At 39.1% G+C, this 13290-nt stretch overlaps 1 protein-coding gene across 2 annotated transcripts in view; it reads right to left on the bottom strand.

The window, feature by feature from the left end:
- The window catches only part of LOC129372920 (tetratricopeptide repeat protein 28-like), a 217939-nt gene that overhangs the window by 76646 nt on the left and 128003 nt on the right, over window positions 1-13290 (bottom strand). For both annotated transcript variants that reach the window (XM_055050520.1, XM_055050521.1), the window contains 3 exons: window positions 11054-11201; window positions 5505-5777; window positions 2452-2582 (listed from right to left, as the gene is read on the bottom strand). In XM_055050520.1, the coding sequence (XP_054906495.1) occupies window positions 2452-2582; window positions 5505-5777; window positions 11054-11201 (552 nt within the window). The remainder of the gene's footprint in view (window positions 1-2451; window positions 2583-5504; window positions 5778-11053; window positions 11202-13290) is intronic.

Genomic DNA, 13290 nt, shown 5'->3' with positions numbered 1-13290 from the left:
ATACAATTCTAATCTGAAGCTTTAATAACGTTCGTGTTTGAATTATTGTTTTTTGGGTTTTTTAAATTGAATATTAGGAGTAAAAAATAAAGATTAAGGGATGTTTATACACAAAGACATGAACTGTATAATCTATAAGGAAAACTTTTACAGTTTTACATCGTTGGCATCATACCAGGATGGTCTACTAGGGAACTTCATCATACTATTCACTTTACTGTAAGACTTCCCAAAATACATCCAAAAATTATTTAGTCATTGTAGTGAACTCAACTTTATAAATCACAAAAGACTGTTTTTTTGTTTTTGTTTTTTTTTATTAATACATCATGAATCCGTTGAATCTTCTCAAAGATCGTAGACCGTAGACTACACATGGGAAATCCCGTCAGAAACAACATCCTGTCCCAGGGCCCCTAGGAAGTGACCTCAGCTTCAGAGAGGCCAGATAAAAAAGTTCACATCAGAAACACAAAAACACCCGGCTGGCCGTAACGAGCTGCGCACCAGGCTCCAGTGTGTTCTGAAGGAGACCAGGTGGTGTGACACACATATGATTCTGATTAAGGGGCCTTGGGATGAACGAGAGGAGAGCCGGGGAGGAAAGTAGGGTGGGCTGGTAGGAGCCAATCACAAGATTTTGTATATGATGCAGCCATTTGTGGAGTTCATTGTCCTCATTTGGGCCCAGGCATAATGCCGTTCTCACAAGAGAACAGTTTACTTTGAAAAGGACTTTGTGTGTCGATGGAGGGGGGACTGGTGGGACAGATGACTTATTGTTTCCCTCCAAGAGACAAAATCCAAACATGAGCTTCATCCACTGAGTGCTGAGTGTTACTAATAAAATTATTTCCATTATAGGTTTATGTCATTTTTATGCTACAACTTATTTCAATGCAGCTTAATTGATCTTATATGAATTTCTGTGGTAAACCAATAAGTGGTAAATCAACAAAGTGGGAGGGGAAAAAATGAAGGAAAAGAAGCAAAGATGGTATTGCAGGACGAAAGCTATAAGAAGTTCCCTTCAAAGTTTGCTTTAGTCTGATTAGATCAAAATTAATTATGTGTGGTGGAAAATAAAATCTGACTAGTATTAAACATGGCAGTGGCAGCATCATGTTGTAAGGATCATTTTCTTTAGCAGAAGAATCCAAAAAGAACCCTGGAGAACAAGGTCGATCTTCACTTTTCTTAAACCTACAGCCAGGACTGCAATAAAACTGTGTAGACTAAAGGTAAAAATATAAACATCATTGAAAATCTGATTTGTAGCTAGACTTGAAACTGATCTTCAAAGATAGTTTTATAAAGCTTGAGCTATTTTGCAAGGAAGATTGGAGTCTTTCAGTCTCTTGATCTGCAAAGCAGAGTAAAGACATACCCCCCAAAGACTTGCAGCAATAAATGCTGTGAAAGGGAGTTCTACAAAGTACTGAGATAAAAAATAAATGCATGCCACAGTTTCAGATTTATTCGTACGTCACAATGCACACTTTTTCTTTAGGAACGAATGCAGTGTGCTCTTTGCGTTTGCTTGTTACCTAAAACACCTTTAAAATGCATTAATAAATGAAGCTGTTAACAGGACTAAAAGTGCCAATGTTCAAGGGCCATCAATCCCTTTGTAAGGCAAAGTTTGACAGTCACACTTTTTTTGATCTTTGAAAGTAAGAGACGTCAAAGACACCTCTGTCCTCATTCCTCAATGGTCAGTTCCGTCCTGGTGTATTGTGCTGCACTTGACGTGACTCCTTAAATGCCTCCCGATATGAAGTAACAAAAACAAGCAGGCCTGCCAGTCTGGTCGGAAGGATAAGGAAGGGGAAACAGGAGGCCATTCTTCTCTTTGTGTGACGGGAATTGTGTAGGAACAAGCACCTGTCACCCCACAACAATGACCACAAAGGTCGGGCAGAGAGACAGAGAGAGCTGAGAGACAGAAAGCAGAGAAAGAGGGCAGCACAGGATGAAAAGTGGATCTGGCCGGCCAAATCATTTCCTTCCTTCCAAATCAAATTATTTCCTGCAAATTACAGTTCTGAAACTGTGAATGCTTGAAGGCCACACAGTCAGGTATTCATCTGATTAACATCTGCATTAACAGTTAGCACCGATAATAGAAGCAGCTAAAGCTTCCCATTATCTGAGTCTGTTGCTCGAACTCTTATTTCTCATCCACCATCCCCTCTATGTATGCTCTGCACCAATTTCACACTCTTTTTTTTTTCCTGAAGTGACAAAGAGCAGCCGCGTTTCTGTGTCCTTCATATTTCCCCTTCATGTGTCCTCCAAACCAGGAGTACAGAGGAATTTCAAGGCACAGCACAATCCTGCATTTCAATATGAGACTCAAGGAAAGAAAGAAGAATCCACCTCGATTTATTATCCTCTGCAGTGACAGTTGGCCTGCTCTACCCATTTCAGGGTCGCTGTAACACTGCTTACCTCTCTGTCCTTTAACTTCATGGCCAGTACCAGCTGGTTGCGATGGTTGGTTAATGCTTCACGATAGTTCCCCTTGGAGAAGAATGCAGAGCCCAGATTCCCATGAGCACGGCATTCCCCAGTTTGGTCACCTGAAGAGGCAGAACGAAAGACTTGAAACACAGCAGCCGACACCCTGACACACACCTTCACTATCTGCTGGACACAATTAGAAACCAAGTGGGGTTTATTTCATAACAGCCTTCTGTGTGATGAAACACATGTATTGCCACTTGCATGCCGCTGCACCCTTAAAAGGTAAAGTGGCCGTTCTGCGTTCTTCTCTGCAAGAACAGCTTCTCTGACAGCTGGTAGTGCTGATCTTAAAGCTCCGGAGGGTAAAAAGGGGAAAGCCTTATTATTTCTGCCTGACAGCGAGGCCTCACAGTAAGGGCCAAAGTAAAGCTCAAGTCTCTGCGCTCCACCTGAGAACCTCCGCTTCTTATCTCCAGCTGCTCTGCCCACTCATGTGTCAAATGTGTGGGGGTGAGAAGAGTGGAGCCAGTCAGTGCTGCATGCTTCTTCTTTTTCTTAGGTTAGTAGTTTTTTTTTTCTCCATTCTGTAAAGTTTCCACAGCAAGTGGCCTTTCTTCTTTTAAATAATTTTTAAATGACCTTAAACATTCGAGAAAGTTTAAAATAAGCCTCATGACAATATTTACTCAAAATTATGCTATAATTCATTGAGATAAATGAGAGGAGAAGCAGCAGCTAAGCTAGTGGTCTTTTTTAGTTTAAAGCTAATGTTAGCGTAAACATGTTAGCATATGAATATGCTAACATTTTTAAAAAGTAGGATGAAGTCAATTGGTAATTAATTGGTTTACAGTTAGCTAACAGGATTTTGCAGTGAGCAGAAATGTTGTAATCTTACTCATTAAATACTGTAGTCACACTCAAAGGCAAAAAAATTATACAGGGACACTGCATAAAAGTTAGCTAAAAAGTTGCATTAGTAATCAGAAGTAGTCACAGAATTACAAAAATAGATTACTGCTTATACAAATTATCTTTGAAAACAGATTTGACAGAGAATGTATCTATGAAAATTATAACATTTCTTATCATCTAAAAGGGCACAGTTATATATCAGTACCTATGGGTGACATCCAAGAAAATAATGTCCTGCTTGTTGGCCCACATTAAACTCTACAGAAGAACAACAAAAAGAGACTAATGAATATTGAAAGTTAACTCATTTGTCAGATCAGATCAAGATAGATTTGGGTTCACTTTGCCAGGTAGGTACCAAGCCAAGATCCCTCACGATTGCAAAACGAAGACAGAAAAGACCTGAGGTAGGACTTTAATACATGACCATATATACAAGGCAGAAACACATAAAATACATATATATATATATATATATATATATATATATATATATATATATATATATATATTATATATATATATATATATATATAAAAAAATTCCCTTCTCACCCACCGCGGGTGGTTCTTATCCTCTGAGCTCGGGTCCTCTACCAGAGGCCTGGGAGCTTGAGGGTTCTGCGCAGTATCTTGGCTGTGCCAAGGACTGCACATTTCTGGACTGAGATGTCTGATGTTGTTCCTGGGATCTGTTGTAGCCACTGCTCCAGTTTGGGGGTTACTGCCCCGAGGGCCCCGATGACCACAGGCACCACTGTGGTCTTCACCTTGCAGGCCCTCTCCAGTTCTTCCCTGAGGCCCTGGTATTTCTCCAGTTTCTCATGCTCCTTTTTCCTGATGTTGCAATCACTTGGTATTGCTACATCTACCACAACGGCTTTCCTCTGATGTTTATCCACTACGACAATGTCTGGTTGGTTCGCCATTACCATTTTGTCTGTCTGGATCTGAAAGTCCCAGGATCTTAGCTCTGGCGTTCTCCACCACCTTTGGGGGGTTTCCCACTTTGATCTCGGGGTTTCCAGTCCATATTCTGCACAGATGTTTCTGTACACTATGCCTGCCACTTGGTTATGTCGCTCCATGTACGCTTTCCCTGCCAGTATCTTGCACCTGCTGTGATGTGCTGGACTGTCTCAGGGGCCTCCTTGCACAACCTACACCTTGGGTCTTTCTGGTGTGGTAGATCTGGGCCTCTTGCTCTGGTGTATATATATATATATATATATATATATATATATATATATATATATATATATATATATATATATATATATATATATATATAAGTAGATATGCATATTCCATCTTGATCTGAAAACTTCATATTAACTAACCCAATGACTTTTTCTAAAATTTCCAAACAGCTTCGTGAGAAAGTGAGAGCTCTGACATTGCCAGGTTTGCTGAACGACTTCCTACACCTTTGGGGTATTTTAAAGGGAAACTAAGCAAAACACAACCCTTCCAGCAGAAAGGAAAATTTCTTTTGAAGAATGACAGAACATCTCTGAGGAAATATATGCAGCACTGATTTCCTCCATGCTGAGGAACACTCAGTCAGTAATAAAACATGAGGATGAAACTATGAAGAATGAGCATTTGAATCTTAATAATGGAAGATACGGTGACATTTTGAGTTCATATTATGCAAAGTGTCATTTTGATGTATTCATCAAAACATATCACTTGATTGTTGGAGGGAAAAAAGGGAAGCAATTACAAGGAAGTGCAGGAGCTGTGAGTTTTTTAAGACTTCAGTGTAAACACCAGTGAATTGTCGTAGTTAGAAGCAAAATATTTTTATTTATTACCGTCTGACATACATTATGAAATTCACTGTTGACCAAAACAATACAACTTTTAGCTTGATCTGGGATTTGGAAACTAAAAATCAGATTTAATTTCAGTCAGTAAATGCCCCTTATGCAATCTGTACTCCCCGATTCATTAGCTGGTTGACTTTTATACTTTGTAGTTGTTCAGTGTTTTGTCATTATCACTACTATTAATATATAATATTTATTTGAATATTTTTCTAATTTAAGTATTTGTGTCATTCCTGTGAATTTCAAAATGTAGCTAACAGAAATAATTGACGGCCGTTCCCAGCTGACATACCTAAGGTCTTGGCCACCTCCAAGTCCTGCTGCATGTATCCGAGGCTCTTCTCTGTGTTGCCCAGGGACCAGTGGGCGCTGCTGAGGGCGGAGAAGACGGAGCCGCGAAGCTTGAGGCTGCACGTTCCTATCTTCAAAGCGGCTTCCAGCACCACCACGGAGGCCGTGTGGTGCCCCGCCGTCAGTAGCTCCTGGCCGATCACAGACACCACCACAAAGGGACTTTTGTCCAGCTTCATCTTTTGCAGCTGCTGATAGGTGGGCTCCAGAGAATCTGTGCAGAGCAAAAACGTGTTAGACACAGACTATGAAGGGTTACAAAGCAAAAAAAAAAAAACATCCTGCTGCCATGCTGAGTAACAATAACACCAGGTAGAAATGAGTTGGAGATTTGTAAAATCTGTGTAAAGGTGGGATTTATCTCCACTCTGACTTTATTTTCTTTAAATCACAGCTTTTTGCAGCTTCCATAATTATAGCCTGTTGCTCGGCTAAGAGATGGCTGTCCTTGACAATTTAACAATAACTAAATGCACTGCATGATCCAGGTTTTAATTCTCATGCTTTGACTTGGTTAATCTAAGGCAATTTTCACTGCATACAATGACAGATGTTTAGACAATTGCTGGCGATCATTCTCACAAACCACATAAGATTGTGCCAATATTTCTGCCCTTTTTCCCAGGTAAAGTGACAGGATGACGGGAAAACAAAAGCAGCTCATGCCAGTATGCAGCGGAGATGTAATGGAGGAGCAAAGACCAGAGGAGATGTACAAGGTGACCTCTGAAGAGGCTGAAAACTCACACAATGACATAAATCAATGGTGGACCACATGGGATTGGGGATCTAGAGCCTTTTCAGATTATAAAGCCCTGTGGCAGACAGCAACATCGAACGTCCTGACCTGACCAACTGTATGTAGGTCTTTGTGTCTAATGATGCATATGTGCTCCTTTGAGTGTGTGTTTCTAGATACATATCAAAAATATTAACACCCCCTAAACCCTTCAACATTTTGTTACAAACAGCGTGGAACACAATATAACACGTTTTATTTTAAAATGGAATAAAACTAGACATTGTTTTATAAATGCGTCACAAATGAAATTAAAGTGTTTTATACGTTGTACTCGGTCCCCTTTACTCTGATACCCGAAAACACATTCAGTGAGAACAATAGATTTTCAAAGTATTTGAGAGTAATTTATTGTCAGTATTAATCCAACTGTTTGTGAAGGCATTATAGGTTTGTTAGAAAACATTAGTGAATAAACAGCATCACAGAGGAACACAGCAGACAGAAGGGTGAGAAAGTTGTGGAGAAGGATAAGGCGAGATTTGATTTTAAAACCAAAACCCAGAGTCTAAAGACACACAGAGAGAGCTACGATGAAAGGTGGTAAAATGTGCTAGAATGGACCAGGAAAAGCCCAAACATAAAACAAATTGTGGATCTGTGGAAAAGACTAGATAACTGATAAGTACAAATGCTTTCACTCCGATCTGGCAGAGACTCAGTACTTTTTCAGTGAGCAGTGGAGAAACGTCACCAAATGTGCAAACCTGGTAGAAGTACTCGCAGTAGTGACAGTGGGAAATGGTGGTTGTGCAAGTAATTTCTCAGTAAAGGTGAAATACACACCACATTTGAAAAATGAGTAAAAATATATGATTGAGTTGCTTTCAATTAGATCAAAGCATTGCACACTTCAGATAATCTCTCTCCATGCAACATCTGATTTACTTTTTATCAACAGATCAAAGTTTAAGGAATTGCTAAGAATTTACTTACAAACATTTAAACACAGCAACATTTGAACAAATGGAGTATATCTTAGACACACACACACGCGCGTGCGCGCACACACACACACGCACACACACACCCACACATGCATTCTCAATATGAGCTGCAGGCCCGTAAAAGCACACAAAAGCATAACTGATGATGCTTTTTCAAAAACACTTGAAAGAGCATCTCTTCTGTTCCGGCACTTGGCAGAACGTCATGGTTATGGAAACAGTGCATGCATATTATATCCATTCACACCTTGTAATTGCCTGCAGAGTGACATTGAGAGCTGAGTCATAAATCAAACGATGAAAAAAAAAAGACGCCTTTTTAAAAAGGTGTCACGGCTGTTATATTCATAAACAGGTCGTTGTGACAACGCTGGAGAGCACTGTTCCCTGCACACAACACTGACACATATCAGATGGAGGATCTGGATCTAACCAAGCCACAAGACACACAAGATCCGCGATGTCATCGGGATGCACACAGCCATCAACGAGGTAATTCTGAAAAAAGCATTTTCACATTTTCTGATGTGCTTTTCAAAATACCCTTTCAATCTTATGCTTCTAACTAGTGATTCATCTTTATGGTGTGACGGTTCATGGTCATTAGTTTATTTCCTTATTTCTTACAGCCTGTCCCAGCTGCTGGCAGGTCAGATGTTGGACATACCTATTTTTTGGCATAATTATAATGTGATCGCAAAGGTTCTTACTTCTTAAAAAGAAGAAAATGCTTAAAAAAATAATGTATTAACAGCAAATATAATATGCAGTAGTTAATTAGCTGGTCAGTACAGAGGAACTCTGATAATTTAGACAGCAAGCAGTAAAGTCTGTTTCAAATTTAAAATTAAAGTTGTCAAGCTGATATTTCGTTATGTCTGATTTTGTCTGGTTAACTCTTTCTTTTTGTGTTTCCGTTATTGTGGAAAAAAGTAACGGAAATATGAGGTGAATGGTATGATATCGGCATATGATACTGACACAAAAGAGATAACAAAGTTTAGCATTAATAACATGGCAGCAAAGGAGAAAGGCAGATGAGGTTTGTGCTGCCCTCCTTTTGATGGGTGCAAAGAAGAAAATTCACATCAGATGTCTCCATGAGATGCTGTACCTTTCACTGCAACGTTTTCAATGAAACTCGTTACCATGCCATAAGAAGACTGTATTAAGAATGCATTAAAGTATTTCTCATTCCTTTTCTCTGGGCATATTCGGCCGTCAGGCTCTGACTGTTGAGTTCCTCCTTCACATTTAGAAGTTGTCCTGCTTGATATCGAATATTTAAATTAAACGCATTGCTTTTCCTGTCTCATTAACTTATTGACCATTTCGACAACATGATCTTAAGTTCAACTCTTTTCCAATCAAATACATCTTCATATATGTCTATATATTCAATCATTAGAAAATACCAAATGAAAAAATGCGTCGTTTCGATTCAATGCTCTTTATTTAGCAAAAGGAAACCACATCTGCAAATATGAAGTCACTTCTATGACTCTCTTCAGTTAGATAATCGATTATATTGCTGAAGAGTAAGTGACTGTGTGTTGTCTGCTGCATCTGGTATTTAAGATTCTCAGATCAGCATTTTGTTTTTTCCTTAGATTTAAATGTGAATGTTTCCTCCAATGATTTGTGTTTAATGTCAAAGTAATGCTTCACATTGTCAGGTTTGACATCTGTTTCAGATTTTTTTAAAATTAAAAAACTGTTTGATGGACTTTTAAGATTCATTCTTCTTTTTTTAAGGGTTGGCTGATCTCAGGAAACCAATAGGAAGCCTGTGGACTCCTTCAGTACTACTGCAAACAGCAATGCTAACAAAAAAGCCCGGCAATATAAACTGGGTTATCTTCATTGCAAGAAAATATAACAGCTCTAAACAAACAAAAAACATTTCTGATCAAAGTAGGACTTCATCTGAGTACAGATTTGGATCATAGTCCACTTGGGAACCTTGAAATAGGAATCAAGAATAAAACAAAATATCCATAACATTAAATACTTAAAAACTATATTTCCCTGTTACTAAATAGACTACTGACTGTGTCCTCAAGACACAGTAAAATGTTCAGCGTTTGTTGTTCTCCATTGTAGTTTTTCAGTTGTTTGTTTTGGTCGATGTAATCAAATTAAAACTGGTTTCACTAAAGATGCACTGAACTATCTATCTCATTGATTTGTCTGATATGAAGATGCACTGCAGTCATATTTAATCTGACAACATGGCAATATAATGCAGCTATACACAAAGGAAAATATTACTGTACAGAGATTACATAGTAATATGAAGGCCTTGCACATAAGATGCTACCTGAAAAAATATTAAATTTTAGTTTTTATTAAGTTAACTTTTTATCACATATTAGTGTAACAAGTGAAAAAACTGCATGTAAAAAATTATCACCTGATTCAAACATCCCATTCTTTACTTTTGCTGTTGCCCAACATTTTCTGATATGCTGTTTACTACCAGATGAACGACTGAATCTGGGTATGAATTTCCTCCCTTAAAGGAGAGAAAGCAGTACACGCCCACCTTTCACTTCTACAGGGACTTTGGCTGTGTAACACAGATTATCCTCCCTGTTTGCCGGCGTAATATTGATTATCGCCGCCATGTGCCAACAGTCCCTCTGAGAGGATCATTGTTTTTAATCCTTTGACCTAGCTACCTCTCCTTAACACACCTTGGATTAGGTCTTCCCATGACTGCCTGACACTCAGGGAAGTGGGGTAAACAATTCGGGGATTAAGTGGCTTGGCCTAAATATTGCCCTTCCCCTACAGAGAACACCCATTCTAGTCCACAATGGACAGGACTGGGCTCAGACCCAAATTTGGCTTGTTTTTGATTTGGTTCCAATTGAAGCCTGAAAAGCTCTTTTTAGCCATTTTTTTCTCTTTGAATCTGCACCCAAATTTTCAAAGGACTTTTGCATTCAATTTCTCATTGATCAAATTTTAAATTACACATAAAATAAATGTTTTTAGTTTACACAAAACCAGCTCACATTTATTCAAGGACCAATTTCATGATAGTTTGGCAAAAAGATAAGAGTGATAAAAAATGAACACATGAAGTAAACAAGTAAAACAGGTACGTAGAATATAATTAAAATGTTAACTTATAGTAGGAACTTTGTTAAAAAAGCAAAGCTTTACAGAGACCATATAACCAGTTTTTTTTTTTTTATTTGAATAACTGAACAGTGATATTATCGCACTCAGTGACAAACAACAGGTAACGAGGCCCAGCAACATCATCAGTCCTATAGTCGCAACCTCGGTTTTGCCGTAGTGCTAAAGATCTACTCAGCTTTAGGAAAAAGAGCTTACATAAAGCCACGCGAAAACAATGGCATTAATGTTGGATGCTCATTTAGATAACAGGCTATCTGTGTGTGCGATCAGGTTGAGTGACAATAAGACATGCTGAAGCGGCAGGCATCATGCCTCTGAGCCCGAAGGTAAGTACTCGACACAAACAGTCGGTAACAAAGAAAAAAAGATGGATAGACGGAAAGACTGCCTGCTTGCTGTAAAGCTGAAAGAAAAGACAGATAAAGTCACCCCAAAATACGTATTGACTGACAGAACAAGGATTATCTGTGAGGAAAGTCAGTCAGAAGGCAGTAGGACAAAATACGTGAAGCAACGAAGAGAGTGAAATATACATGAATATCTACTGAAACAGGCATGCTGAAGAGGAGTGGGTTGAGCTTCAACAGATCTCACCTCGTAGCGGTGACTTCATGGCGGCTTCCACCATCCCCACAAGCAGCTGAAGGCTCTTGGGGTCCTGGGCCAGCCCAGAGGCGAAGGCTGCCAGTGCGTCCGCATGGCGACCAAGGTACTGAAGGGCAACACCCTGTCGGAAGTATGCCTGAAAAACAAATGACAGAGGGGAGCGGAAAGAGTTATCAGGGATCCGGTCGTTTACCACAGCATGGGGCTTTAGTCAAACACATTACCAGACACACTCATTTCACGCCATTTGCATTTCTTCCACCCGAGCGGTTTCCCCAAACATGGCACCTCTTTGCTTTGTACCCCCATTATAGAATAATCAGCGGGGGTTTTTGTGCTTGTTAATTGGATTATAAGTTTTACATAAATGCACGTGTTACACTCTGGATGGCTGCCTCCTCAGGAGCAACTTGTTTGGCTTTTTTCCTATTTTTCTGTTTGCTGCTGCACAGTAGAGAGCTGGGAATTCTGTTTGGGTGTGTTTTTGATAAGTACAAAGAACATAAGCAAAAGTATTCATACAGTTTCAATTTGGAAAAACACTTTTTTTTAAATTTAAAACTACAAAATGTTTTATTTGGAATTTATGCAACAAGCTAATGAAATAAGATGTGACAATTCATGCTTTTCTTTCTTCTCTTCTTTTTTTTTTTAAAACTTCACATGTGTGGTTGCATGTAGTAATCCAATACTTTGTAGAACTTTAGCTGGGATTCCAGCTATAGGCTGCAGGTGTTTTTGGATGTGTCTCGACCAAATCTGGACTTTGACTAGGCCCTTCTAACACCTAAAACTGGTTGAAATCATTTCATCGTAGCACTGCCAGTAGGTTTAGAATTTTCTTCCACCCACCTTGCTATCAGCTCTTGCTACCTTTCCTGTTGCTACTGAAGAAAAGCATCCCCACCGCATGCTGCTGCCACCAACATGGTGTGCACATTCAGGGAGCTGTGAAGTCTTATTTTCCGCCACATGTCGTTGCAAAACTATCCAAAACTATCCAAACTGCCAAACTATCCAGGTTTTTTTCCTCATTAGATGACAGCAACCTTTTCCACATGTTTACTGAATCCCCCCAGATGGCCCGAGGCAAACAACAAATTAGACTTCTGAAGTATTTCTTCCAACAATAAATTTGTTTGTGCCACTATTCCATATAAGCCAGATTTATTGAAAAACTAATAAATGCCCCACTGGCAGAGCAGCAGTGAACTTCGGCGGATCCTATTTAAAAATTAGGTGACTTCTAAAAGCTGTATTTTGCAGTGAATTTTATTTTGAGTATCATAGTAAAGAAAACGAAACAAAAATGCATGCCACAATTCAGATTTTTCTTGTAAGTAAATGAAAACCATGCCACATATATGGACTACCTTGTATTTATCCACATATAATTCAAAATAAAATGCAATGCAAAGACTTTCTATAGCTCCAGAGACAACATCCATTTGTACACAATTGAGAGGATGTAGTTGCAAAAGTCAAACAACTGGAGGCCGATACAGAATGGTCCTTCAAAAAGGCAAAAATTAGACAGATTTGTCATTCAATCATTTATTTATAAAGCTGAGAAACACACAAACTGTCACAAACTGCATGCAGCTTGTGTCAGATTATTTCTTTCCATAAAAGAATAAAGTGTTTTGGAACATTTAGCAGAGTGAAACCTAAAACAGATGCCGTCTCTAAGATCTAAAGCCTCCATCAATAAGTCTGCTTTTTATGTCTGTTTGGACTCCCGAGAGAAAAATAATTAGGTTCCGTGCAGACTTGTAATTCAAAATATTTGTATATTTGAGTCTTGATCATACAATAATCCAAGTAAGTTGTTAAATCTGACTCTGGTCCAGCTTAGCACCAACCACAAAGACTTAAAGAACTTGACTCAACTCAGTATTCATGATCCAAACCACAAAATCCTCCAAGGAAAAAGGCAAACTGAGCACTTCTGAGATAAAAGCCATAGATGCGACTGTTCTGAGAGACAACTGCGTCTGCAGAGCATGGGAAAAAGGAAGAAGTAAAGACTATGTAGGGAAGCTGTCATCTTTAGAAGCCTCTTGGTGTTTTTACGTGTGTGTTTATGCAAGAGGAGCTGCAGCCCCGGCTGCCACTTGACCATATCCTGAGTGAGTAGGCAGTCATTCCACTCACAGATCCAAAAGTGACACCAAGGCTAATTTGCCATTAGCATCTAAGAGGCCTTTTCATTAGTCTTTCCGAGC

The sequence above is a fragment of the Poeciliopsis prolifica genome, unplaced genomic scaffold (assembly GCF_027474105.1).
Source record: "Poeciliopsis prolifica strain line A6 unplaced genomic scaffold, Auburn_PproV2 SCAFFOLD031, whole genome shotgun sequence".
Taxonomy (NCBI): domain Eukaryota; kingdom Metazoa; phylum Chordata; class Actinopteri; order Cyprinodontiformes; family Poeciliidae; genus Poeciliopsis; species Poeciliopsis prolifica.
Note: the sequence above shows the minus strand (reverse complement) of the source record. Positions and strands in the feature narration are given on the sequence as shown.